Source organism: Gastrolobium bilobum, unplaced genomic scaffold (genome assembly GCF_033153095.1).
Source record: "Gastrolobium bilobum isolate Gb01-03AN ecotype WA unplaced genomic scaffold, APGP_CSIRO_Gbil_v1 utg10835, whole genome shotgun sequence".
Classification (NCBI taxonomy): Eukaryota; Viridiplantae; Streptophyta; class Magnoliopsida; order Fabales; family Fabaceae; genus Gastrolobium; species Gastrolobium bilobum.
Genome location: NW_026897374.1, coordinates 37847 through 62887, shown reverse-complemented (window position 1 = coordinate 62887; position 25041 = coordinate 37847). Strand labels below are relative to the sequence as shown.

The window sequence follows — 25041 nt, the reverse complement described above, 5'->3', positions numbered from 1 at the left end:
GATTTCTTTTTTTAAAACCAGTTTTTAATTTTCTAAACCGGTTTGAAACTGGTTCCAAAATCGGTTTATGGTTTATAACCGGTTTTGATTTAAAATCGGTTTTAAACTGGTTTTAATTCAAAACCGGTTTTAAATCAAAACTGATTATGAACCATAAGCTGGTTATCAAGTTCAAAATCGGTTTTTTAACAAATTCAAAATCGGTTTTTGATGGATTGTGCTATTTTTATAAGTAGTCATTTGTTTCTCCCGGTTATAGGTAGTCGATCAACTATTTCTTGAGAGAATCTTCGTTGTTTTGGAATTAGTTGCTGTTAAATTTTTTGTAATAAGCCAATATGTGCTTTTATTCATGCAGGAAAAATGGGACTTTTGTACATGAATGCCCACTATAAGGTTGATAATTCTGGATAGTGCATTGAGAATGAAATTTTCTGTATTTACCCAAAGATAAGTTTGCAATGGGTCCAAAGATAAGTTTGCAATGGGTCTTTCGATGATTTTCCACTGTGAGTATGAAAAAATTGTAGCGTACATAAAGAGTTATTTTAAGTTCTATAAAGTGATAATTTTGAGAATGTTGAAATATGCTGATGCACCATGGCAGACTCTAAATTTCTCTACATGATTCGAGCCTTCTCCTTTGTCATTTTTTTTTTTGGGTAAAAAAGTTGTTACGTTACGTAAGAAGTGCTTTCTTATGATGCAACTTTTCGATTTATGTGTACATTTTTTTTTTAAATAAAAATATTTTCTACTTGAGCTGCTTAACTTTTTTTTGCTAGTTTATTGTTTGAAAGTTTGAGTCAATTGACTAATATAATAGGCATGATAAAAAATAATACTTATTTGTTCTTTAATTGTAAAGCAGTTTGGTTATGGATAACCATGGATAACTAATTATTTTTATGGTTTGGTAAATAATCAGTTTATAAAATAAAATGCAGTTTCATATGAAACCGATTTTTACAAATAATCGATTTTTAAAATGTGGAGCAGTTTGGTTATGGATCGGTTTGGTTCTTTTGGACATTTTAAACACCCTTAATTAATAGTCTCTTCAATACTTGGTTGAGGAGTTGACCTTTCAAAAAGATTGGACCAAAGTAAAAATCTATGTAGCATACATACGTATATGTATTAAAATATTTATTTGCAGATTCAAAATATCGATACTATTAGGGGTAAGATGTTCAAATATATATATATATATATATATATATATATATATATATATATATATATAGGGGACGGTTATACTTACAACTAAGGGTGCTAAACAAGCTAGGGGTCTTTGGCTCGGCTCGTGAAGGCTTGAGCTTGCATGTCTAAAATTAGTTGTTGGCACCAGGCTTGAACTTGTATAAAAGCTCGTTTAATAAAAAGGCATCAGGCTCCAATTCAAAAGCTCGGTCTTAGAGCTTCCCAGGCTGGCCTAGTATATTACTTTTTATTTTTATTTTATATATTTTATACTACTTGTAATAGTCCTCTATTTCTCCTCAATTCATTTCACTCCATTTTATTGGTTAAATAGACTTTTTAAATGATTTTGTTCTATATTATGTTGTTTGGATATATATTGAATTTATGAATATTTATGGAATTACTAGTGTTGTTGATTGTATGTTATGTTTGTTTAAATTTTTGTTGTCTTATTTTTTTTAAATAGGCTAACAGGCTAAATCAGGCTTTTATTTTTTGTAAATAAGTCAGGTCACAGGCCAATAATTATATTTATAATAGGTAACAGGCTTGGTCAGGCTGACACATTTAAACAAAGGCTTAGCCTTTTAAGACCAAAGCTCGGCTCGGCTCGGCCCGTTAACACCCCTACTTACAACCAATCTCGTCATTGTTAGATTAAAATTAAATCAAACGGTTCATAATTATCCCTTAAATCCTAATTTTTACTCTCTCATCCCCTCTCTGTCTCTCTCCCTAGGTTTGAGATTTGCACACCTCTTTCTCTCTCTAAGTTTGAAAATCACCTCTCTCTCATCCTTTGTTTATCGTTACAACGCTTTGATCTTCAGTTCCAGCAAAAAAATATTTCACCAAGATGAATAATCGGAAACTGAGTTAATTCTTTCTATTGTCGTTGAATAGGTTTGGGAAATTGCAGTTTTTTTGAAACAATTCATTATATATGTATCCTTTCATCCACATGTACACTTTCATTCGATAAACATATATGACAAATTGCTATATGTACGCGCTGAAACATATATCCCATCAGCCTCAATCCAATTTGAAGTCCCTCATGTAAAGCTACTCAAACAAGCCCCTAACTACACCTTTTTAAAGATCTTTGGTTGTGCCTGTTTTCCTTGTTTAAGACCTTACAATAAGCACAAACTGGATTTTCGATCCAAAGAATGTGTTTTTCTGGGATATTCAACAAATCATAAAGGGTATTACTGCCTTAATCCTGATGGCAGAATTTACATTTCAAAAGATGTCCTATTTAATGAATACATATTTCCCTATTCTACTTGGCATCACGTCACTCCACCTCTCCCTCCAACCTCTCCTTTTTCTGTTCCACTTTCTGTTCTGTCTAGCAACTCACAGCATACTCAATCTGTTCAGCCTACTGCATCTCCTTCACCAACTAATATTTTACCCACTTCCCTAGTTCGCATGCCCACTACATCCTCTCCAATACCTGCTGATGCCACTGAAGTCTACATTTCCCCACTAACTGCTACTGCCATTGCACCTCTCCCCTTTTCTGAAGATCATTTTGACCTTGCTGTTGCACCTCTCAGTTCACCCTCCTCTAGTGTCAACAGCTCCTCTCCATCCTCCAAACAGTCTTCTTCTACCTCGGACTATGTACCACCTAAGTCTTACACTCCCTCTTCACCTCAGTCCATCATAACTCGCTCCAAAACAGCAGCTAGGAACCTTGTTCTTCTTACCCATACAGAACCTTCAACAGTTAAACAAGCCTTATCTAGTCCAGATTGGTTGAGTGCTATGAAATCTGAATTTAATGCTTTATTGGCTAACAACACTTGGTCTCTTGTCTCTTTACCCAATGGCAGAAAATCAATAGGATGCAAATGGGTCTTCAAAGTTAAAGAGAATCCTGATGGCAGTGTTAATAAGTATAAAGCTCGTCTTGTGGCTAAGGGTTTTCACCAAAAGGCTGGCTTTGACTACAATGAAACCTTTTCTCCAGTGGTTAAACCTGTAACTGTTCGGGTAATGCTCACAATAGCACTTTCCTTTGGCTGGTCTCTTCGGCAATTGGACATCAATAATGCCTTCCTCAATGGTGACCTTGAGGAGGAAGTCTACATGAATCAGCCCCCTGGCTTTGAGGCAGCAGATAAGTCTCTCGTTTGTAGATTACATAAGTCTCTTTATGGTCTAAAGCAAGCTCCACGCGCCTGGTTTGATAAACTAAAACAATCCCTCTTTACTCTTGGGTTCAAGTCTAGTCGCTGTGATCCCTCTCTGTTTATTTTAAAGGCTGCCTCTGTCTGTATCTACATCTTGGTGTATGTAGATGACATTATAGTCACTGGAAATGATGATTCTCTAATTCAAAGGCTGATCTCTCAACTGCATTCCACATTTGCACTTAAGGATCTAGGGGAACTTGATTATTTCCTTGGTATTGAGGTAAAACGCACCAAATCTGATTCCCTTTGTCTTACTCAGTCCAAATACATTAGAGATCTTCTTACAAAGGCAGCTATGCATGAAGCAAAGGCTATTTCAACTCCTATGCCTTCCAACTGTAAGCTGTCTCGATTTGGTTCAAACTATTTTTCTGATCCATATCTTTATCGGTCTATTGTGGGTGCTCTTCAATATGCAACAATTACTAGACCAGAAATTAGTTTCGCAGTTAACAAAGCATGTCGATTCATGAGTCAACCCTTGGATGATCATTGGAAGGTTGTGAAACGCATCCTCGGGTACCTGCAAGGCACTATCTCCTATGGACTACATCTTCAATCTGCTAATTCAGCAGCTCCTTTCTCTCTCACTGCCTTTTGTGATGCGGATTGGGCAAGTGATCCAGATGATAGGAGGTCCACCTCTGGAGCGTGCATATTCCTAGGCCCAAACTTGGTATCTTGGTGGTCCAAAAAGCAGTCCTTAGTTGCAAGATCCTCAGCTGAAGCTGAGTATAGAAGTCTGGCCCTGACTTGTGCAGATATTTTATGGATTAAATCCCTTCTCCACGAACTGCAGCTCCCATTTACAGTACCTCACATCTTTTGTGATAATCAGAGTGCCATAGCTCTCTCTCACAATCCAGTTTTGCATGCTCGCACAAAGCATCTTGAGCTGGACATTCATTTTGTTCGTGATCATGTGATTGCCAAAGATATTCTAGTTTCTCATGTCCCTGCTCTTGACCAAATTGCTGACACATTGACAAAGGCACTCCCTGCTACTCGGTTTGAAGAACTCAGGACCAAACTTGGAGTCCTGGACACCTCTCAGCTTCTCCATGCCTCCTACGTTTGCGGGGGAGTATAAGAGAGTAAAGATTATTAGAGTAAAGATTTGAAGTAAATCTTTACTGAGTTACTTTACTGTCATGTACTTTCAGCTGGTGTATAGTAAGTAGCATAGTGGTGTCCTCACTAGATTTCTTTCCCTAGGTGGTTGTTAGACCTCAACCACTTTCTGTTCAAGCATCACCTTTATATACTGTAGTGTACATGTAAATCAATCATACAATCAATATAGAAAACTTTCCCTTCTCTTTGTATTTCTCTTCTCTCTCTCTTTCCATGACTTCACCCAAATCTAATAGCAATAAACATATATGACGAATTGCTATATGTAAGCTGGATGGGAATTCTTCCATTATTTTAATAATTCATTTGTTATTAAAAATTCATTCCTTTATAGCAATTCATTAAAGAGTGGATAAAGAGAGGATGAGAGAGGTGATTCCCAAAGCTGGATAGAAAAAAAGGTGTGCAGATCCCAAAACTAGATAGAGACAAAGAGGGGATGGGAGAGTAAAAATTAAAATTATAAGGGATAATTATGAACCGTTAGGTTTAATTTTAATCTAACGGTGATAAGATTAGTTGTAAGGATGGTAAACTTACTAGTGGTAAGTATAACCGCCCCCATATATATATATATATATATAGGGGTAAACATTTCCACAGCCACTTTAAATAAGGTTATCTACAACTACCCTTGTAACTATATACTACCGATAGTACATAGTTATAATATTAAAATTGTTTTTTTTCTCTCTCCTCAGTCACTTTTATGAACCTAACTGCTGATGTGGAGATAGAAAAAAAAAAGCAACTTTAATGTTATAACTATGTACTACCGGTAGTACATAATTATAAAGGGTAGTTATAGATAGCCTTATCTAAAGTGGCCGTAGAAATATTTTTTTCATATATATATATATATATATATATGGGGGAGGATCCACTTACCACCAAAAAAGTTTACAACTCTTACAACCAATTTAATCACCATTGATTTCCGTCAATCTAATGGTTATAATTTATTGGGAATTAATAAACGTGACACAATAAATGTTATTAATTTTCACTAAATTATAACCGTTAGATTGACAGAAATCAACGATGATTAAATTGGTTGTAAGAGTTGTAAACTTTCTTGGTGGTAAGTGGATCTGTTCCCTATATATATTTTTATTTATTTATTTATTTATTTATATATATATGGCTTTAATGTTTCTACAGTAAATGTAGATAAGTTATTTACATTCGTCCCAAAATGATGTCGTTTTGGGTTGAAAAATTATAATGAAAAAGACTATTATAACCCTGAAACAAATCATAATTACAAAAATATCTTGATTTCTGCCTCAAAACGACGTCGTTTTTGGCTCAATGTAGATAAGTTATCTCCGTTGATTGTAGAAAAAACAAACTATATATATATGTGTGTGTCGGGGGGTTTACATTTCTGCAGCTGCTGTACGTGCAGCAATCAAATACTTGCCATATATATATACGTGAAAGCATTAAATACGAGGAATCATAACCATACAAAATATGAAAGTATTAAATGTAGGGAATCATAACCATACACCTGTTGTTGTTGTTGTTGTACGTAAAGCGACTACAGAAATATATATATATATATATATATATATATATATATATATATATATATATATATATATATATATGAAGATCTTTTAACAAGCGGATGTTCGTTTTCATGTTATTTAATTTGTCCCTCGATCGAGGCTTGTAGATATATACTGTTTAGGGATCTTCGCTCTTTAGATGCATTTAGTTTGTTTTGTTTCTCAAATGATGTACTTATTAGGTATATTTATTTATTTTTTTAGTGTTTTTGTTAGACTCACCTAATATCTTCAAATTATTTCTTAGCTAAATCTTAGAGAATATTTTATTTTAGTTTATTAGTAAACAGGAAATTTGAGTTTATTAGTCCATATTAATAGTTTGGCACCTTCTCCCATACCAGAGAAATGGAATAATCAAAATATCGCTTGGGATTCTGTCTCGGCCAAATTCAAGTGTTTGATGAAGTTTAAATAACAATTCGCAAGTTTGTTTTGGTCTAAAGTTTGTTTAATTAAAACCAAGAAAATAAAAAGCCAACAAGTCTCTTTCAACGAACTTTAGTAATGTCAATAAATCTGAAATGCAACAAGATATCCATGATTCTCATGTATAGAAAGAAAAGGGATAAAAAAGAAAAAGAAAACTATTCTACGTCAATCGATTCAAAGAATCAAAAGAACAAATAAAATCCTTACAGGTTCACCTCCACCCCTCGTCCAACAGAGAGCTTAATTTACTTGAGTCGTGGCCAATATCGGTAGATAATTAAGGTTAAGAAATCACATCATCAACCATGATCTAGGTATATTCTATCTGATCAATTACTTATGTTAAAAATTAGAATTAAAACTATTTCTTCTATAATTGAAATTATACACTTTTGCACTAATAGAATTCGTGTCAACTCATGTGTTGTTGAAAATTAATGTATAAATAAATCTATTTGAGAGAATAATATATTTTTTATTTTAATGAACGCTAAGCTAAGTATTTTCCTACATCTTGTATTGATCGATTTTCTATGCTAAAAATCAATTAATTTTAACAAATTGCTAGCTTTATGCAGTCTATCAATTTACTCGGTTAAACAATAATTTATTCATCATTAATATAAGCGTAGAATTTATCTCTTGGGGTTAGGCATTCTTGTTAACAAGAAATGTAGAATGAAAATTATTATTTTATTCAAGATTTGTTTATATAATAAAAAATGCCGAATATTTATACTAATAGAGGATCTGTTGATCCAAATATTGCTCCCAATCTTATCTTAAGTATTAATAGAATAAAAGGAAACAATCACTATATTTCCTTAATTATAAATGGGAGAATCCGGCCAATTTATTGTATCGATCATTATACAAAAGAAATAAAACTCTTCTAACAGATTATTAGATTATTCCGTATGTCTAAAAATCAAGGAACTATTTATTCTGTGATAAAAATTAGACAACTTCGTATTAAATATCTTATTAAAACTAAAAGTAGAAGAATTCGTGATAATTTATGAGAAGTTGAAATTAAATAGTGTATAGATAAATGGCTATTTAATCCTGGTTATAAATGTCAATTTGAATTTAAACACAACTTTATCTTAGTTACAAATGGTTATTTAGTCATAATTACAAATGGTCATTTAATCCTAATTATAAATGGCAATCTCTGAAAAATCTTCCATTGGAATGAAAATGATTTATTTGATGTTATGCATGGATGACTAGTTATTGACGGACCGTTTGATATTTGTGACTTGGTCCAATCTATTGCTCTTTCCTTATGCCTATTTTTCACTTGGGGAATTGGTGGTAGCTACATTTTTTTGGATTACATGGTCAAGTTCGTGAATTGTATTCCTTTGTTGCTCGGTTAGAAATTTTCATTACGATCCTTGTTTGACTCGTGAGTCTCTTTATCTAGGATGTTTTTGTTTTCAGACTAATTATTGCTTGCTAATGAAACGACCAAGTTCATATGAATAAAAGAAAAGAGGTGATAATGTACGGCCATTTAAATTCTTATTGGGAATCAAATTCGGTCGAAATAAGAGGACTTTGAAATCTAATAAAGATTAATGCCTAGGATTTTAGTGAATATTTAATTAATAACCAATATATATATATATATATATATATATGCATTGGTTTTGGAGTAAGTTATATATAATATAAAAGGGTTTGAATATATGTCAAACCATGTAATAAGTTACACCCAGGTTGAAAATTTCATATGCAATCGTTATTTTTTCTATATAATATCATTTCTCTCGACGATAAAACACTTATCATGATTCATTATATCATTTTAGCAGTAATTGTAATAGCTTTAGAAGTTCAGCAAACAATTTATGTAAGCAAAGAATATTGAAATAGGAGGTAAGAAATTGTTTTAAGTTGTGCATGAAACTTTTCTTGTAATTAGGATCACCAGTCACAACTATCGCCATAAAAAGTTTAAAAACTGCCAGGCCTACCAACCAATCGGTAATTTGTGGCCATATATTCGCCTAATTCCTTAAGTTAGTAGTAGTACAACACTTTTTTTATATTTGTAGATAAAAATTAAAAACATGATAAGAAATCATTCACATAGAAAAGAAAAAATAGATAGGATATGTTAATCGTCATAAAAAATGTTTTTTTCTGGCAAATTATTAAGTTTCATATACCCCACATGTCTATGAATAGGTCATAGATCTTCTCGTTTTGAAGGTACGTAGGTAATATTAACCAAACTATATATTTTTATATCATTAAATTTATTCATGAACTTGTGTTGAGTTACATAAATATTTCTTGACACAAATTCATATATATTTTTGTATATATTTTTCTAATAAATTTGTCTCTCTAATATATATTTTTATCTTAATAGGTCATAAAATTCAAATTGTATTAAAATTTTATAAATATAATTAAAGAATATAAAGGTAATAAATAATTAATACTGATATGATATTTGTATTTTCAATTTTGTAAATTGGATAACTTCTTTATGAATCATCATATATAGGTGGATTATCTGTCTACCTACCCTGAAAAAACGTGAGATATTTGAGACTATTTATCATATATGGAAAAAATTATTCTCATGTTACATGAGATAAATTTTTTCTCCTACACATCCTTAGATAATTGTGTCACCTTTTTTTTTTTTCAGGTCCCCAAATTGTCTCTATGACATGAAATTACTTATCTCCCTTAACATGATATTAATAAAACTCATCATATATATGTGCATCTTTATTTCTATAAATAATAATCGAATGAGTAGATGTCAAGAAGGATTTGATGAGCTTTTCCATTGGCCGATGAGAATTCAATAAGATAAACAAAAGAAATTGTCTTTGCTTCTGTGGTTATTAGACCATTAAGTGTGTCTAATGAAATCTCTTGCCTAAAAAACCAGTATAACCTTCTCTTCTATATTTCTTGTTTATTTATTTTGGCAAAGTTTTCTCAACCTATGTCAACTAATCTAAATTTAAATTTTCTGGGGACAATTTTAAAAGGCACATCCACATTCATCTTTGTACATTTTAACTCTCCATAAGTGTTAGTGGCCAAGTAGTTAGACGTGTTTAAAGGGACATTTGAGCTACGTATTATAGTTTATATAGTTTATAAATTGGCGCGTCAAAACGTGAGAACCTCTTCCTAGTTCCTTGTACATAGTATCTCCTTTGTCAAATGTCAACCCGAACGTGATGGCTATACCCTCTTCTTATTATATGAGAACTTGTATTAGAAAGCATGAACAAGGGAAACATTAGAGTTTATATGGTCACATTTTCTAACGTTACATCATGAAGAACCTCAACATCTTTTTGTACATGCTTCTAATAGCACTGGTGCACTTAGGGGCATGCATACCCTTGAACTTCAACTATAGTGATGCCCTTGACAAGAGCTTGATGTTCTTTGAAGCACAAAGGTCTGGTAAATTACCACTAGATCAGCAAGTCAAATGGCGTGGTGATTCTGGTCTTCAGGATGGATTTCAGCAAGGAGTGAGTCCTCATATATATGAGACCTCTTTACAGATTCAATCATGAGTATACAACCAAGTTGAAGTGTTATTTTAACTTGAGCCATTCATGGATTTTTTTTGTGTTTTCATTTTTGTTGTTGTGTAATATATGTCAGGTAGACCTTGTGGGAGGGTACTATGATGCAGGAGATCATGTGAAGTTTGGGTTGCCAATGGCCTACAGTGTCACAATGCTTGCATGGGGAGTTATTGAGTTTGGTAAGGAAATCACAGACTTGAACCAAATGGGAAACGCATTATGGGCCATTCAATGGGGAACTGACTATTTTATCAAAGCACATAATCAGCCTAATGTTCTTTGGGGACAGGTAAAGCTAGTGCAACAGACAGAGACTGAGTTTTATTGTTCGGTCACCAATTTCATCTGCCAAAATTATTGTAGTACTATACATAAGTTTTCTGATTAAGACCACACTATTTTTTATTATTATTATTATTTGACAGCATTATATTTAGTTATTAGTCTGCTTCAAAACTATATAATTTGGTTTAACAAATTACTTTTCATGTGAGAAATTTAATGAACAAAATTAGATTTAATCATTCATTAAAAGGAACTTATTAGCGGCTCTTACAAAACTATTGTTACTCTGGTTGAATGTTAAGCATGCTTATGGTATAGTGAGACATTGCTTTGCTCTGAGAGACTTCAGGTGGGTGATGGAGCTTCTGATCACTACTGCTGGGAGCGTGCTGAAGACATGACGACTCCAAGAACAGCTTACAACATTGATGAAGAACACCCTGGCTCAGATCTTGCAGGTGAAACTGCAGCTGCATTGGCTGCTGCAGCCATAGCTTTCATGCCCTACAACTCTTCTTACTCTAATCTCCTGCTAGTTCATGCAAAACAGGTTAGCACTCAAAAAGACTGATTAATAATCACTATAGCACTTTAAAGGAAACAATGGCATCTAAAGAAACTAAAATTAATGAAAGGGTAATCTAATCATGTTTGGATGAAGTAAACAACCAAAAACCACTTCTCGTTAAAACCGACTAGCGAGTGTGGAGTGGAGGAATCCTTATATGCAGCCTTACCCTTGCATAATTGCAAACAGGCTGTTTCCTGAATTTGAACTCATAACCTTTCAGTCATGAAAGAACAGTTTTATCACTACTTCAGTTCACCCCCTTAAAGGTTGAATGTATACATAACAGAAATATTTTCAATATTTTACAATCAAAGGAGTTATTATGGATGTTCTTCTATCTGTTTCAGCTCTTCACATTCGCAGATAGTTTCAGAGGTTTATATGATGACTCCATATTTAGTGCTCAGCAATTTTATAATTCTTCCGGTTACTTAGTGAGTAAACGTTTCTCTATTCTGCCTTTACTCCAATTAGTATCTTATCACTTCTAAATCAACTGCTATGGTGAAGGATGAATTGTTATGGGGTGCCGCCTGGCTGCACCGAGCAACTGGGGATGAATACTACCTAAAGTATGTAGTGGACAATGCTGTGTATTTGGGTGGAACTGGTTGTGCGGTGAAAGAGTTCTCTTGGGACAACAAATATGCTGGTGTGCACACCCTCCTATCCAAGGTAATATGACAATGTTTTTTCCCTATTTGCTAGCCATATTATTAAAAAATGAGGGTTATATTTACAAACTTTTATTTACAAACTACACTATCTACTCTCGGAAGTGTACTAGGTTACACTATGTACTTCCGAGAGTACATAGTGTAATTTGTAAAAAAAGTTTGTAAACGGATTCTTCCCCTTATTAAAATCCATTTCATATTAGGAATTAGTATTGTTTTCTGAAATTATAACAGCTACATTTTGATGGAATCCAGTTTTATTTACTGTATATTGGAGGAAACAATAATAAAGAAAAGATCCTTACAAATACTAATTGCAGAATAATACACCAAAAGACTCCTAACTCACCCTTAAAACCAACACACCTAGGCTCTAAAAGATCCTCAAATTCCTAATATTCACTCAATACATGCATACCCCACTCCGTACATTCCCTCTCCTTTTATTCTCTCCTCTAAGGGAATGTTTGGTACCTAGATTATTTTTTATTTCCTTGGAAAGCTTGGTAGGGAGAATTAAAATGTCATGTTTGGTACCAATAATTGCAAATCTTTCCCTGGTAAAAGGTTTGCCTGGATTTTGTTGTTATATGTAAATTCTTGTACGGTTGGCTTGTTAGAAATTCCATAGATTAGTTGGTGTAGTTTGTTGCCCGAGCAAGTAAAAAGTAACCAAAATGAAATGGACCAAATTAACCCTACATTTTTGTGTACTAATTTTGAATGAAAAAGTAAAGGTGGAGTTATTTTTGTAAAATAACTCCACATTCCTACTACTATTTCACAATCAACCAAACATCAACTCATAAACTTAATCAAATATTTCCATGACAAATTTTGGTCAACCAAACACATTTTTGTAACTTACCTAGAAAAAAAATTTCTCACCACATTCCGGCAAAATTATTTTCTCAGTAAATTTTTTTTTCTCCTGTACCAAACTTCCCTGAAGAATATTCTAGAAGATTTTCCTAACAAACTAACTAACTCACTCACCACTTTCAGACCCATCACATTTGAAGGTAAAATAATTAATTAACAGCGACTTGGTTTGTGACAGAACACAATGGTGTCATTTGATCCATGTACCAGTTTTCATCTAGTGGGAAAAGGCTTTTGTTGTTTTTGTTTTGAATCCATGAATTTGTACATATGGAAATCTAATTTACAATTACTATGATTCAGAAGGTCATTCTGCAGGGAAATTTGTATCTCCCCACACCAAAGTCAATCAGTTTATTGCAGTGCAGTGGCTTAAACTATCACATATTACCAATTATGATTCGTTCAAAGAATCATGCAATGAATGGTCAAATCCAATTTGCAGGTATTAATAGAAGGAAAGGCTGGTCCTTACGCCTCTACACTAGAGCAATACCAGGCCAATGCAGATTATTTTGCCTGCGCCTGCTTACAAAAGAATGATGGTTACAATGTCCAGAAGACTCCAGGTTTGTTGATAAAGTAGAACATTAATTTAACAATCAGTTTAAACTCCTTTCAAATGCATTGCATCAGCACACTCACAGCCTCCAAAGAAACATTGAGAGAAAAATATAATCATTTTATTTTAGTTCTGCTCGTGATATCTTCTTACTAGGTGGCTTACTATACGTGCGTGAATGGAACAACATGCAGTATGTTTCTTCTGCTGCATTTCTTTCAGCTGTTTACTCTAATTATCTCTCTCAAGCAAAAGCACAGCTCAACTGTCCAGATGGACACATTCAGCCTCAGGAGCTCCTCAATTTTGCCAAATCACAGGTATTTGTTAGAATCTGTCTTATCCTATGAAGCACCAACACTTCAAAAAACCCGATGTGTCGTATCCGACACTCTGACACTCCCCCGACACTTCAACGCGCGTTGTAAAAACTCAAAAAAATGTTCAAAGGTTGTGTTGCATTTTTATGTTTCTTTGCAAAATTAATGGATATTATAAGTTTAACTTTATTTTTTTGTTAAATTACTAAATATTAAATATAATATACGCAACATAAATTAAAAATATTATTCAATATTAAAATGTGTCCTAACTTTCGAAATCTAACATTTTTTATAATTAACAGAATTAAAAATTGTCGGAGTGTCGTGTCGTATCGTGTCCCATGTCCCGTGTTGATATCGGTGAAACATAGGTCCTATCCCTGGCTGATCATGTGTAATGTTTTACTGTGTGATTTAGTAAACTAGAACTGTGGATTTTGGTTGACACAGGCTGACTATATCCTTGGTAAAAACCCTGACGATATGAGCTACTTGGTTGGTTATGGACCAAAATATCCACTTCATGTTCACCACAGAGGGGCTTCTATTGCTTCAATCTTTGCTCTTCAGAATGAGGTTGGCTGCATCCAAGGATTCGAAACATGGTATAACCGCCCTGAGCCAAATCCTAATGTCATCTGGGGTGGCCTTGTGGGGGGGCCTGATCAAAATGATGACTTCTCTGATGACAGATCCAATTATGAACAAACTGAACCTACACTTTCAGGTGCTGCTGCTCTTGTAGGCATCTTTGCTAAACTGCAGAGTTTATATGGTAATATAGGTGAGGATGGATAATCGGCATTCTGGACTAATATGCTCTCTTGTCTGCCTCTTCCTCTATGAAGCCTCAATCACTTTTCTCTTACTTGTCACAGGCTCCTACCATAATGAATCACTAGTGCCCCAGCAAAAAACATCAAGTGAGTTATATGGTCAAAATAGATAAACTAGGACAAAATTGAAGGAAGGGTCTAAAGTTTGTTCTGATTTTGAAGGTTTCTCTGCATACAACCTTTGTTATACTAATCTGACATCTATTGGCTTGACAGGTACAAACACGTGGCAAGCACAATCACCTAAAACATCAGAAGGTGAGATCTAATAAATAATATAGGCCATCAATTTCATTTCTTTCCAATTTTTTTATGCAAACACTGACTGAAGGATGGTAAGGTTCAGTTGCAGATGCCCCTGTTGAATTCCTGTACTCAATTACTAGCTCATGCAAAAATCTCGATTCAAAGCTTCCACTCATTACTTTGGTATTGGCCACAAAAAGTCTCTTTTTTTCACACATGTAATTTGATAATTAAACTTCTGTCACTACTTCATGATTGTAAATTTGTAATATCAACTTTTCAATCCGATCCATACCTAACTACTCAAACGTATATTTGCAATATCAGTTTCTCAAATTTAGTTCCAACGAGGAAACTCTGAAAATTTAATTTTCATCACGAGAAAGAATCTGCTAAAAAAAGATACGAAAAATATACAAAATTGTAGAAATTCTTGATTTTTATTATGGGTCTATGTCTCACAAGTTTATGTGATTATGGTATTCCTGTGACACTCTCCCCAAAGCTTATCATATTCCTGTGATTTTTCATGCAGATTGGTTGAAACACAGGAATATATTTTTATTGCCCATGTATATCCCAATTAGAGCATAGATCATTGTAAACATTCTCACATTCACAATCGTATGACCTGCAATTCTGAGCACATTACAGATAAAAAGGTTTAAAGTAGTGAGGAAAAAAAAACTATGAAAAATAGCCTACAAAAAGCAAAGTAAATATTCAAAGTGGAGCCCCCATTGTCTTAGTTGGGCAGAAGGTAGGGGTTGCAGAACTTGGGGATGAGAGTAGTGAAACAAAAATAACACCATTGCTATGCTAATTGAGGTGATACTTGCTTTTGTGTGGTAGCTGCCACTTAATGCTGGTCTTTGGGAATATCAAGATCTTTAAATATTGGGCTGTCAACTCCAACACCCATAGCATTCAGACCATTGTCAACATATAGAACAGCACCAGTGATAGCAGATGCCAAAGGTGATGCTAAGAAGGCAGCTGCATTGCCCACCTCCTCTGTTACACAAAATTTTAACTCAGTTGTGCAAATAATCACATATTGGAAATGAAACTAGTACATTACAAGGAATAATCCCGATGGAAATTTTACCTGCTGATAGTTCTTTCTGTAGAGGTGCATTGGCTAGTGAATAATCAATCATCATATCAATGAACCCAATTGCTTTTGCAGCGCGACTTCTCAGTGGACCTAGAGGCAAAAGATGTTGAGTCAACATGTTAATCATAAGAACAAAATTCACCAACATGCAAACAATCAACCTGGCAGGAAAATAGTTAACTTCAACCATGATAAGGGAGAAACAACTATGCAATAGTACGAAGAATCATAATCTAAAAAGAACTATAAAACGTTACTTCATTCAACTGTAAGAAGGACTTAACTATTGCAAATAAAACAGAACTGAAGTAACAGAACAAAATCCCATTATGAGATAGAGCAAGCAGATAATATGGAATTGACAGTAAGATGCTTGTGTAAAATTTAAACTAAGTCCAAATAGAGGTGCCTGAATGAACAGATAAATATTTAACATAGAAGGTTCTGGCATTTGTTTAACAAATATAAGATATTCAGAGCATCTTATAGAATCTTGAACATCCATGAGATAAGATCAAATTCTTCAGACTGCACCTAATTATGTAAAATGTCATAGAGAAAGCAAGACACCCATTTCTCCCTGCCACCATGTCTTCCACATTAACAAATTATAACAAATGAGGACCCATTAAAAATACGAGGAGATCATACAAATTCATCTACTAATTTAGACATGTAAAGAACCAATGCTATCCAAAAGTTTAAGCTCTAAGGTGAAGTTTACATTAATTGTTTTATACTATATTTCTCTAATACACCCCCTCGAATAAGTGCCCATTGGGCTTGAAGGGTGAACAATGTACAGGCTCTCTTACATGTGCATAGGGACATTCAGAATAGAACTTGTCATCACTTGGTCACAAAGACTTTGATATCATGTAAAGCATCAATTCAACCTAAAAGCTTAAGTTGTTGGTTTGAATTTGTTCTTTACGAGTTCAAATCTCACTGTCCCATTTTCTAATAAAATTAAGTGTGCCTAAAATATATATATATATATATATATATATATATATATATATATATATATATATATATTTGTACATTATCCTCATTTCGAGCCCAAGAAATCTTGCAAGAGGAGTGCGTTAGAGATATTAATATAAACATCACTTGTCACCTTAAGCTTTTAGGTTGAATTGGCACTTTACAAGATAAAAAGAGAAGGCATCAATACCAGCAGATATAGTGTTGACTCTAATTTTGCGCTTTCTACCCGCTTCAAAAGCAAGCACCTGAAAAAGCATGAAGTCCAACGTAATTTTAAACATCCAATGACAAGGAGAAAAACTAACAACTAAAAATGAAGCACGTCAAAGTCAGTCTGCGAGATGATGTTTGGAAAAAAGTTGATGCTTACTTGTGTATCACTTTCCAGTGCAGCTTTTGCAGAACTCATACCACCACCATATCTGTTTATCATTTAGTTATGGATATTGTCAGTCTAAATTTATGAAACATAGAATTATAAGGACTTTCTAAGGAACAAGCAACACACCCAGGAATGATCCTTTCTGAAGCAATGTATGTGAGAGAAATTGAAGATCCACCTACAAACAGATCAGAAACGTAAGATAAGATGATGATAAACTAAAGTAAGAAGCAATATAATGGAAGCCTTGTTAGATAAGTCACATGCCTGGGTTCAAGATTGGAAGAAAATGCTTGAGTAAAGAAACATAGGAGTAACTAGATGCAGATAATGCAGCAAGATAACCTTTCCGAGATGTCTCCAACAATGGTTTTGTCACCTATGACAGAGTAAACTGCTTATTAAAGCCAGAGACGAAAGGCATAAAGAAATTTTAATGCTTATTACAGTATTTGCCATACCTCGGGTGCATTGGCAAGTGAGTGCACAAGGATGTCTATGCTGCCAAAGTCCTCCTTAACAGATTCAGCAACTTCCTGAAAAGTAAAGCAATGAACAAAAGATATAACAAGGCTATTCTTATGCAGTCACACAGGAGTCAGGACAGCATGAAACATGGTTAGTATTCATAAACAGCACTACGCTTAATACTTTCTTTGAATGATTAGGTTGATCGACACCAGAAATAAAATATCCTATGCTTAACTACCCAAATTAAAAAGCACTTATTAGTGATGAATCATCTCTCTTACTCGAGAAAGGAAAAGTAACATAGCTTCAGGCTTGATGAAGCAAAAAGGTAGAGAAGTAGACCAAAAAAACCCACCAGCTTACAGACATTGGTAATACAGAAATTGTATTTGTATGAGCAATGAAGTAAGATGACTAGTTGAAGGGCTTATGTAAAAATTTTACACAAAACTAAAGGACCACTGGATTGCCGTAACTGTGATTCATACGTAAAGTCGAACATAGTATGAAACAAATTATTTAAAAAATAATAATAATCTTATATCAAACTTTTTAAACTTTAGCCTTGAAATGTAATTTATACTTGCATCAAAACGCAATTTATAATATATAAGAAAGTCATGCATTCACATTTACAAGATAGGAAGAAGAAGAAAGAATACTAAAATAAGAGGAATAAATTAAAATACATTTTAATTCAGGGTTTCTATCATATAAATGAAAACAGAGAAATAAATTGTTCCTTAAGTGAGTTTTGGGGCTTTTGTCTCCATGATTCTAGAAGTCAAACAAAGAATGTGACACCAGACTAGGTACTTGGTCCCACTAAAATAAAGGCTACAAAAGTCTGCTGAAAACAATCTTTAGCAAAAAAATAACCAAATACAATTTTCACCGTTGAACTTGTACTAAATCTAATTTGTCCCATAAGTACATTCCTCAAGATTTTATCCAAGATGTCAACCAAAAGAGCATTATAACCAATGTTATTAAACTCGACCCGGTCATTGACCCGGTTGAGGTACTGGGTCACTAGTTGAACCACATGACCCCGTAAGTATATGCAATTCTATAATTTATATTAAAAACCTATAAACATACTCAAATACCTGTAAAAAATGATACCGGTTCCAAATATTGTAATATGAAAAAACAATAAATCACACAACATTGTCCAACAAATAAAAAAACACACAATACTTGACCTGTCTTCAAACACTTAACATCTACCACAAGTGAAATCCAGATGAAATCTTGACGATTCATTAATTTATCCCGTTAATTATAATTTTATCTTATTTATAAACTTCTTAAATTTAAAAAAAAAATGCCTGAAATGGTCTTCTTAAATTTATAAGCATTTTATTGATTTTTTTTTTTTGTATGAACTGAGCCGGGTTTCACCGGTTCCATTGCTTGGCCGATCCGCTACTTCACCCAGACCGGTTATATGATCAGTCTACCAGTTTTGTGAACACTGATTATGACCATACAAAAGTAAGTGTATGTACCTGAACTGTCCATTTGGCGGATCCAGCATAGCGCTTGTTTGTTTTTATCTATAAAATTGTCCGAACAAAAAAAAAGAAAAAAATCAGTATGAGGATATAAATTATGACAAGCGCGCACTTTGCATCAAAAAACAAACTAGGTATTTCTTGTTTACATCTTCTGGTACATCCTCAGGATTGTCAAAAACTGCATCCAACGGATAAACTTTAGTAATCTCCATCAACGAACCATCTGGTAATCTGGAAAGAAAACAGTTTCTTACTAGCAGTATATCACTTAGTCTAACAAACAAAATCAATAGCAGTATTTAATGCCGTACATGCGTGATTCATCAAATTTTCCACGTCGTAGGCTGGACTCAAAAATATTCAGTGCCTACAGAAATGGCTCACAGTTAGTAGATGTATTACTACAAAAGGACTGGAATACATACAGGGGGATCCAAAAGTCAGCAAACAGAACCCGGTGAATTCATATATCAACTGATAGGTATCCAATTTTTATCCAAAATAAATAGATAACTTACAGGTACCCATGTGCCAACGAGAATTTCAGCTCCTGCTGCAGCAAGAGATTTTGCAATTGCCCATCCATATCCATTATCATCAGCCACACCAGCAATAAAAGCCCTTTTACCTACATATAACGTTATTTTTAGTAGAGCACTACTTATTCTCATATTCTATGACACCAAAAATCTATGACAAGATGACCAACGAAAGAGATAAATCTGGATAACAGTTTTCTATTCATATATTGTATAATCATATACGTCAGCCTCAGTTGTAAAGGCCACCTTTTAATAGTTTTTACAGCCAAATAAGCACTAGTTTTCAAGATGCTGAGAGGATAAATTTTTTGACTCTATGCTGACTTGCACAACAATTCTGAGCATGGTATACTTTAAGGGAAAATGATTTCTGTCTTTGAGGCAGAAAACATTTCTCTGCCACTGAGAGAAAAAAAGGAGTGGGGTCCATCATTTTATGGGTTTCTCTCTCTCTCATTTTCTCTCAGTGGCAGAGAGGTGTTTTCTGCCTCAAAGGCAGAAATCATTTCCCCATACTTTAATTATAAAGTAGTTAATAGGAAATGAGAAGGTTAAGTTGTCAAAAAGTAGAAATATAACACTTCTCCTAAACAGTAGTTAGACATCAATGAGACATATATGTAAATAAAAACATAATATTCACAAGGAGCATTAGAGAAAAAGAACAATAACCTCTCAAATCAATTGGCAATCCTGAGACTGGATTTTTTGCACTAGACTCAGACATTGCCTTTGTAGCAATTTTGACAGATTTTATAGACGATGATGTAAAGCCCCGAAGGAAAGGTTGCACTGACGCAACATGACATACACTTGCAAGTTTATTCCATGATCCCACCTTGGACTTGCCACCAAGAACCACACCACCTGCATCTACAATCCTTTGTGATGAAGGAATGCACGATCTTGACATTGCAATTTGCAAGCCAGAAAATGATGTTGTCGCCATCTTCAATATGTGTAGTGTGGAAAAAGAGACCCTAAATCTACATAAGGAAACTAGCATCAGTACTTTGAAAAACACTACAGAAAAGACTTTATTGATTTTATGATTTTCATACCCAATACTTAAACATAAATTAGAGAAAGAGAAACGGGAAGTTCCAGTTATCAACAGCTTGATTAAAGGTTAGACAACTGAGGATGTCCAAGTTGTTATTCAATTAAATAAATTCATTGAAAATTTCAAATTTTTCGCCAAGCAGTTTGAACAAAAATTAACACATAAAGTACTTTATAGTTAATTTTGTCCCTAATTCTGGAAGTCAGAAAGAATAAATATACAAATAATTAATCGATTCAATAGTCCACCATCACTTCTCTGAATTCTACAAATCCCAGCTAAAATTTTCCTTCTTATATTTTAACAAGAAAAAAAATAAACAAATCGAACAAACTAATGTCCTCTGAGACAAAAGAACAAAACATTCTAAATCATAGGAAATCATTTGCTTCAATGGGACATTAAAAGGATTATCTAGTAGCCATAAGTCCACAACGAGTAAAACAAAAGCAACTAGTTGAATTTATTTTCAAAAACTGCCCTAGTGAAATGCTAAAGCCCTTTCCAGCAGAATTCCCAGAAAACCAGCAATCTAAACACAGTTATGCAAATAAGAAAATCAACTAGAACCACCCGGAAAAATACACAAATTCTGGAGTATTTAGCTATCTATTAATCAGATCATTCCCCAAATCTCCAGTTTTCACTAAATGGTAACTGATCCATAACAGCAACAAAGCTTGGTCCAGTGCACAGTACAGCAAAATGCACCTCGAATCCGTAAAAAGAACAAAACTTTAGCTCATAGAGTGTCGATCAAAGATAAACCCAGAAACGTTCTCATGCAGACTGAATAAATCTTCATTTCTCACTAAAACCCCACACAAACATTTTAACATGAAAATCCAGTAACTCAACAACCATAAGAGATTAATGCAAGAAGGGCAAGGTGGGTGTTACCTGATGGGTAGTAAAAGCGCCAATGTGAGGAGGAAAAATGAGGTTTGAAGGATGAGAATGATGCTCTCTGTGTTCCAGCCGCTGCAAAGAGTTGAATACTTAGGAAGTGTCGAAATGCTATAGTGTTAGCAGAAGCAAGGTTTCCTTGTGTTATCAACCTCAGTTGTCCGTGGCACGTGCAATGCACGTGGAGTCCCTCACATTTCGGGGGTTGGGGGGAGTCCATTTACATCAGAATTTATTTTAAAAAAAAAAAAAAAAATTCTCATAGATACATCAATATTTAAAAGACTAGTTTCCTAACGACCAAAAAAAAATTAGTCTCCTAATAATATTTGTAAGGATATTATCATAAAAAAATTAATATATATATATATATGTGTGTGTGTGGGATTAATGTTTCTCCTACCACAGAAAATAAAATTTTTTCATGTAACCCCAGAACAATACCGTTTTAGGATTGCAATTATTTTCTATAATAAGAAAAACATTTTTTCCTAAAATACATATGTTAAAAATTTTGTAAATTTCATAAAATAGAAATATAAGACTTGTTATCTTATGCAATAAAGACAACAAGCATGGAGCCTATTATTTAAAAAAAAAAAACAGAGCAACACAACTTTTCATAATCAGCTGGAGGATTCCCCACCAACAAGAGACTCACATTGTTGTTCATAAAATTGGTTTTGGGTAATTTCAAAGGGCAAAACTAATCTTATGTTGCATAAAAAAGTGTATCTTATGCTGTGAAATAAAATCAATGTGGGTCCCATTTTAATTTTTTTAATTTTTTTTGTGGGACCCACTTTAATTTTATTTCACAACATAAGATACATTATCTTATGTAACAAGATTAATTTTACCCATTGAAGTACAATCTTTTCTTATGTCACATGAGGTAGTATCTCTCATGTCATAAACATAACAAAGAGTGGGACCCACCATTTGTTAAAAAAAGATAGCACTAATTTTGATGCCTTACAATATGATAAAACAATCTCTTATTACATGAGAAAATGATTTTCATTATATTATATACCTCTTATTTTCTAGTTATTCAATATTATGGGTGTAAATAGGTTAAATGAGCCTATAATATGACTTGTATCAAGCTTAATTAGGAATAAAATTAAAAGTTGGTCCTTTAAAAAGTTTGGTTAAAAAATAGGTCATTATTCACTTTTATAGGTTTTGGTCTACAAGCCTACAAGACGACTTCTATTATATTATTTAATTTAATTTAAATAAAATAAAATAATTATTTAAATAATTTGAATACAAAATAATATTATTTAATTTAATTTACTTTTCAAAATCTTAATAGGTATAAAGGACTTAATAAAATGAAATAAACTGATAAGCCTAGACCAAGCTTTCTGATTTTTAAATATAAGTCAAATTGAATATATAATTTAGCTTACATCAGGTCAATAGAACAAGTCAAGCTAAAAATATTTTACATATGTTTGACTTATTTAGACCAAAGTCTAGTCTGGCATGACCCATTTACACTCTTATTAAATTATAGGCGAAATCAAACCTATAATTTAACTAACATCAAGTTACATCGATGTTGTGGACGCCGATGGCAGAACCGCGCTCGTTTTCTTTTCGGCATAGGGCTTGGAGCCGTGCTTCTAGTTGCTGGCAGAAGCCGGCGCCAACCTCCTCCATTGTGACAACTACAACGGCTTTGCGGCACTACACTATGCGTCGGTGTACGTGACAGCTGGCGTCATGAAGCTTCTTTTGGAGCTGGTAAATGGAATTCTGAACTGCTCTATGAGTTTTGGATTTTACGAGCATTGCCTGTATGAGAAGCAAACTCGGGTGTCTTTTGAATCCATAGGAGGAAGAGCTTAGGGGATCCTACACCTGATACACAACGATGTGTTTGGCCCTACACCTGTAGTGTCACACAAAAAATCAAGGTATTATGTTTTTTTACTGGTGATTTTTCACGATATGTGTGGTTATATTTTTTGCGTAGTTAATGATGAAATGTTCGATAAATTCTGTGAATTCAAGACTTTGGTGGAAAATCAGTTTGATAAAAAAATCAAGTTGCTAAGAACTGACAATGGAAGAGAGTTCTATCCAACAAAGTTTGATTAGTTATGTACAAGCAGTGGGATTGCAAGGTAGAAAACTACACCTTATTCAGCTCACCACGTGACCAGTCCCTTATATACCCTAACAAATAATAAATAGAAAGGGAGAAAGAGTGTGTGTTGTTGTGTCGTGACTTGTGATACAAGAGCATTCGTCGTGTTCGTTTAAAAATATTTTGTTTCATTTTTTTAAAAGTAAATAAAGGCATGCATTCATTTTCCTTTTTGCTTATTATACAAATATGTACGTTTGTTGTGATTTTTCACAATCAATTATATAAATCACATAAGTACGCAAGTGCATGTCAACAAGTAATAAAGTGGATGTGTAAGTCCAGATATCATTCTCACAGAGATTAAGTAAAGTTATAACTCTGTGTGAAGCAATCAAGGTAACAAAGATGATTTGTAAGTGGCTAATGACTAATTTAACTATTAAGAAATAAAATAAACTAGACTAATGATTAACTAAAAATAATGCAGCAACCAACAAAGTTTTCCAAGTATTCAAAGATAGATTGGGATCAATATCTTCATTATTGCAATTTCAACAGAATGCAGTAACAATGTTACAACAATCATCCATTCAGTAATTAGAACATTAATGGATGCAAGGGCTCTCACCAACAATACATGTATACTAAGTCCAACATCTCTATGGCCAACAAAGTTATAAATTCTTTAAGTTCAAGTTCTTAATGATTTTGTGGTGTGAATGATCTCTCCACCCACAATTAACTAATTTCACTTAGTTAAACCACAATGCTTAATAACATTCAGGATTCACCTATATCTCTATAGCCTAAATCTTAAGTACCTTGCAACTCTCTTTCGATGAATCAACAAGATTAGAGACAATTTAACACTTTATTAAACAACTGAAAGGAAAATCATGCAACAAAGTTTAGGCAATTCTGTTTACATCACAATAAGGGTACTTTATCACTCAATCATAACAATTTAGCTCATACTTAGGTGGAAAGAAACAACAAAGGAAGAATAAGATTCCATAAAGTTAAAATAAAGAAAACAGGGACGTTGTTGTAGCACTGCTCTCGCAGCAACTGTGAGCTCCACCACCATCAACCTTGCCTCAGTCGTCGGAATAATTCAGCAAGTTACTGGGTTCAATGATCTCTCTATTGAACCCTAGCTCCTTCCTTCGATTCACTGGATATCTCTCTATGAACCCTCAAATTCCTCCCAAGTGTTTCCCTACTTTCTTTCTCTAAGATATGCCTTGAATTGGGTGTCTAAAACATTTCCAGTCGTACCTCTGTGTGTGGGTTTCTTCTCTTTATATATTTTGATGCTTTGGGCTTCAATCAGCTCTTCATATCCATGCAAATCTTATTCAAATATGCCTTGTGATTGATTGAGAATATGACTTTGTTTTGCTGTAATGCTGACAGAGCATGCTGCTGCATAT

General features: G+C 33.7%; 1 protein-coding gene and 1 pseudogene across 1 annotated transcript; one reads left to right on the top strand and one right to left on the bottom strand.

Annotated features, from left to right (window-relative positions):
• Positions 1 to 9867: 9867 nt before the first annotated feature.
• Positions 9868 to 14536, top strand: LOC133306400 (endoglucanase 5-like; annotated as a pseudogene).
• A 515-nt stretch (positions 14537 to 15051) lies between these two features.
• On the bottom strand, positions 15052 to 21594 carry LOC133306381 (enoyl-[acyl-carrier-protein] reductase [NADH], chloroplastic-like). Its single transcript, XM_061506687.1, has 13 exons — positions 21499 to 21594; positions 20208 to 20521; positions 19512 to 19621; positions 19305 to 19360; positions 19140 to 19224; positions 18985 to 19032; positions 17464 to 17538; positions 17270 to 17381; positions 17129 to 17180; positions 16991 to 17042; positions 16808 to 16865; positions 15622 to 15720; positions 15052 to 15527 (listed from the first exon to the last, which is right to left on the bottom strand). Exons 2-13 carry the CDS (start codon positions 20482 to 20484, stop codon positions 15373 to 15375), a joined length of 1179 nt encoding a protein of 392 aa, XP_061362671.1. The 5' UTR covers positions 20485 to 20521; positions 21499 to 21594; the 3' UTR covers positions 15052 to 15372.
• Between the last annotated feature and the right edge of the window lie 3447 nt (positions 21595 to 25041).

What these genes read in the sequence shown, in the direction of transcription:
- LOC133306381 (XM_061506687.1), bottom strand. Translation starts at nt 20,484, where the DNA reads ATGGCGACAACATCATTTTCTGGCTTGCAAATTGCAATGTCAAGATCG. An exon ending in TCTTCCAATCTTGAACCCAG is followed by an intron (nt 17,181 to 17,269) that starts GCATGTGACTTA and finishes ATCTGTTTGTAG; the next exon opens with GTGGATCTTCAATTTCTCTC. An exon ending in CACTGGAAAGTGATACACAA is followed by an intron (nt 16,866 to 16,990) that starts GTAAGCATCAAC and finishes ATGCTTTTTCAG; the next exon opens with GTGCTTGCTTTTGAAGCGGG.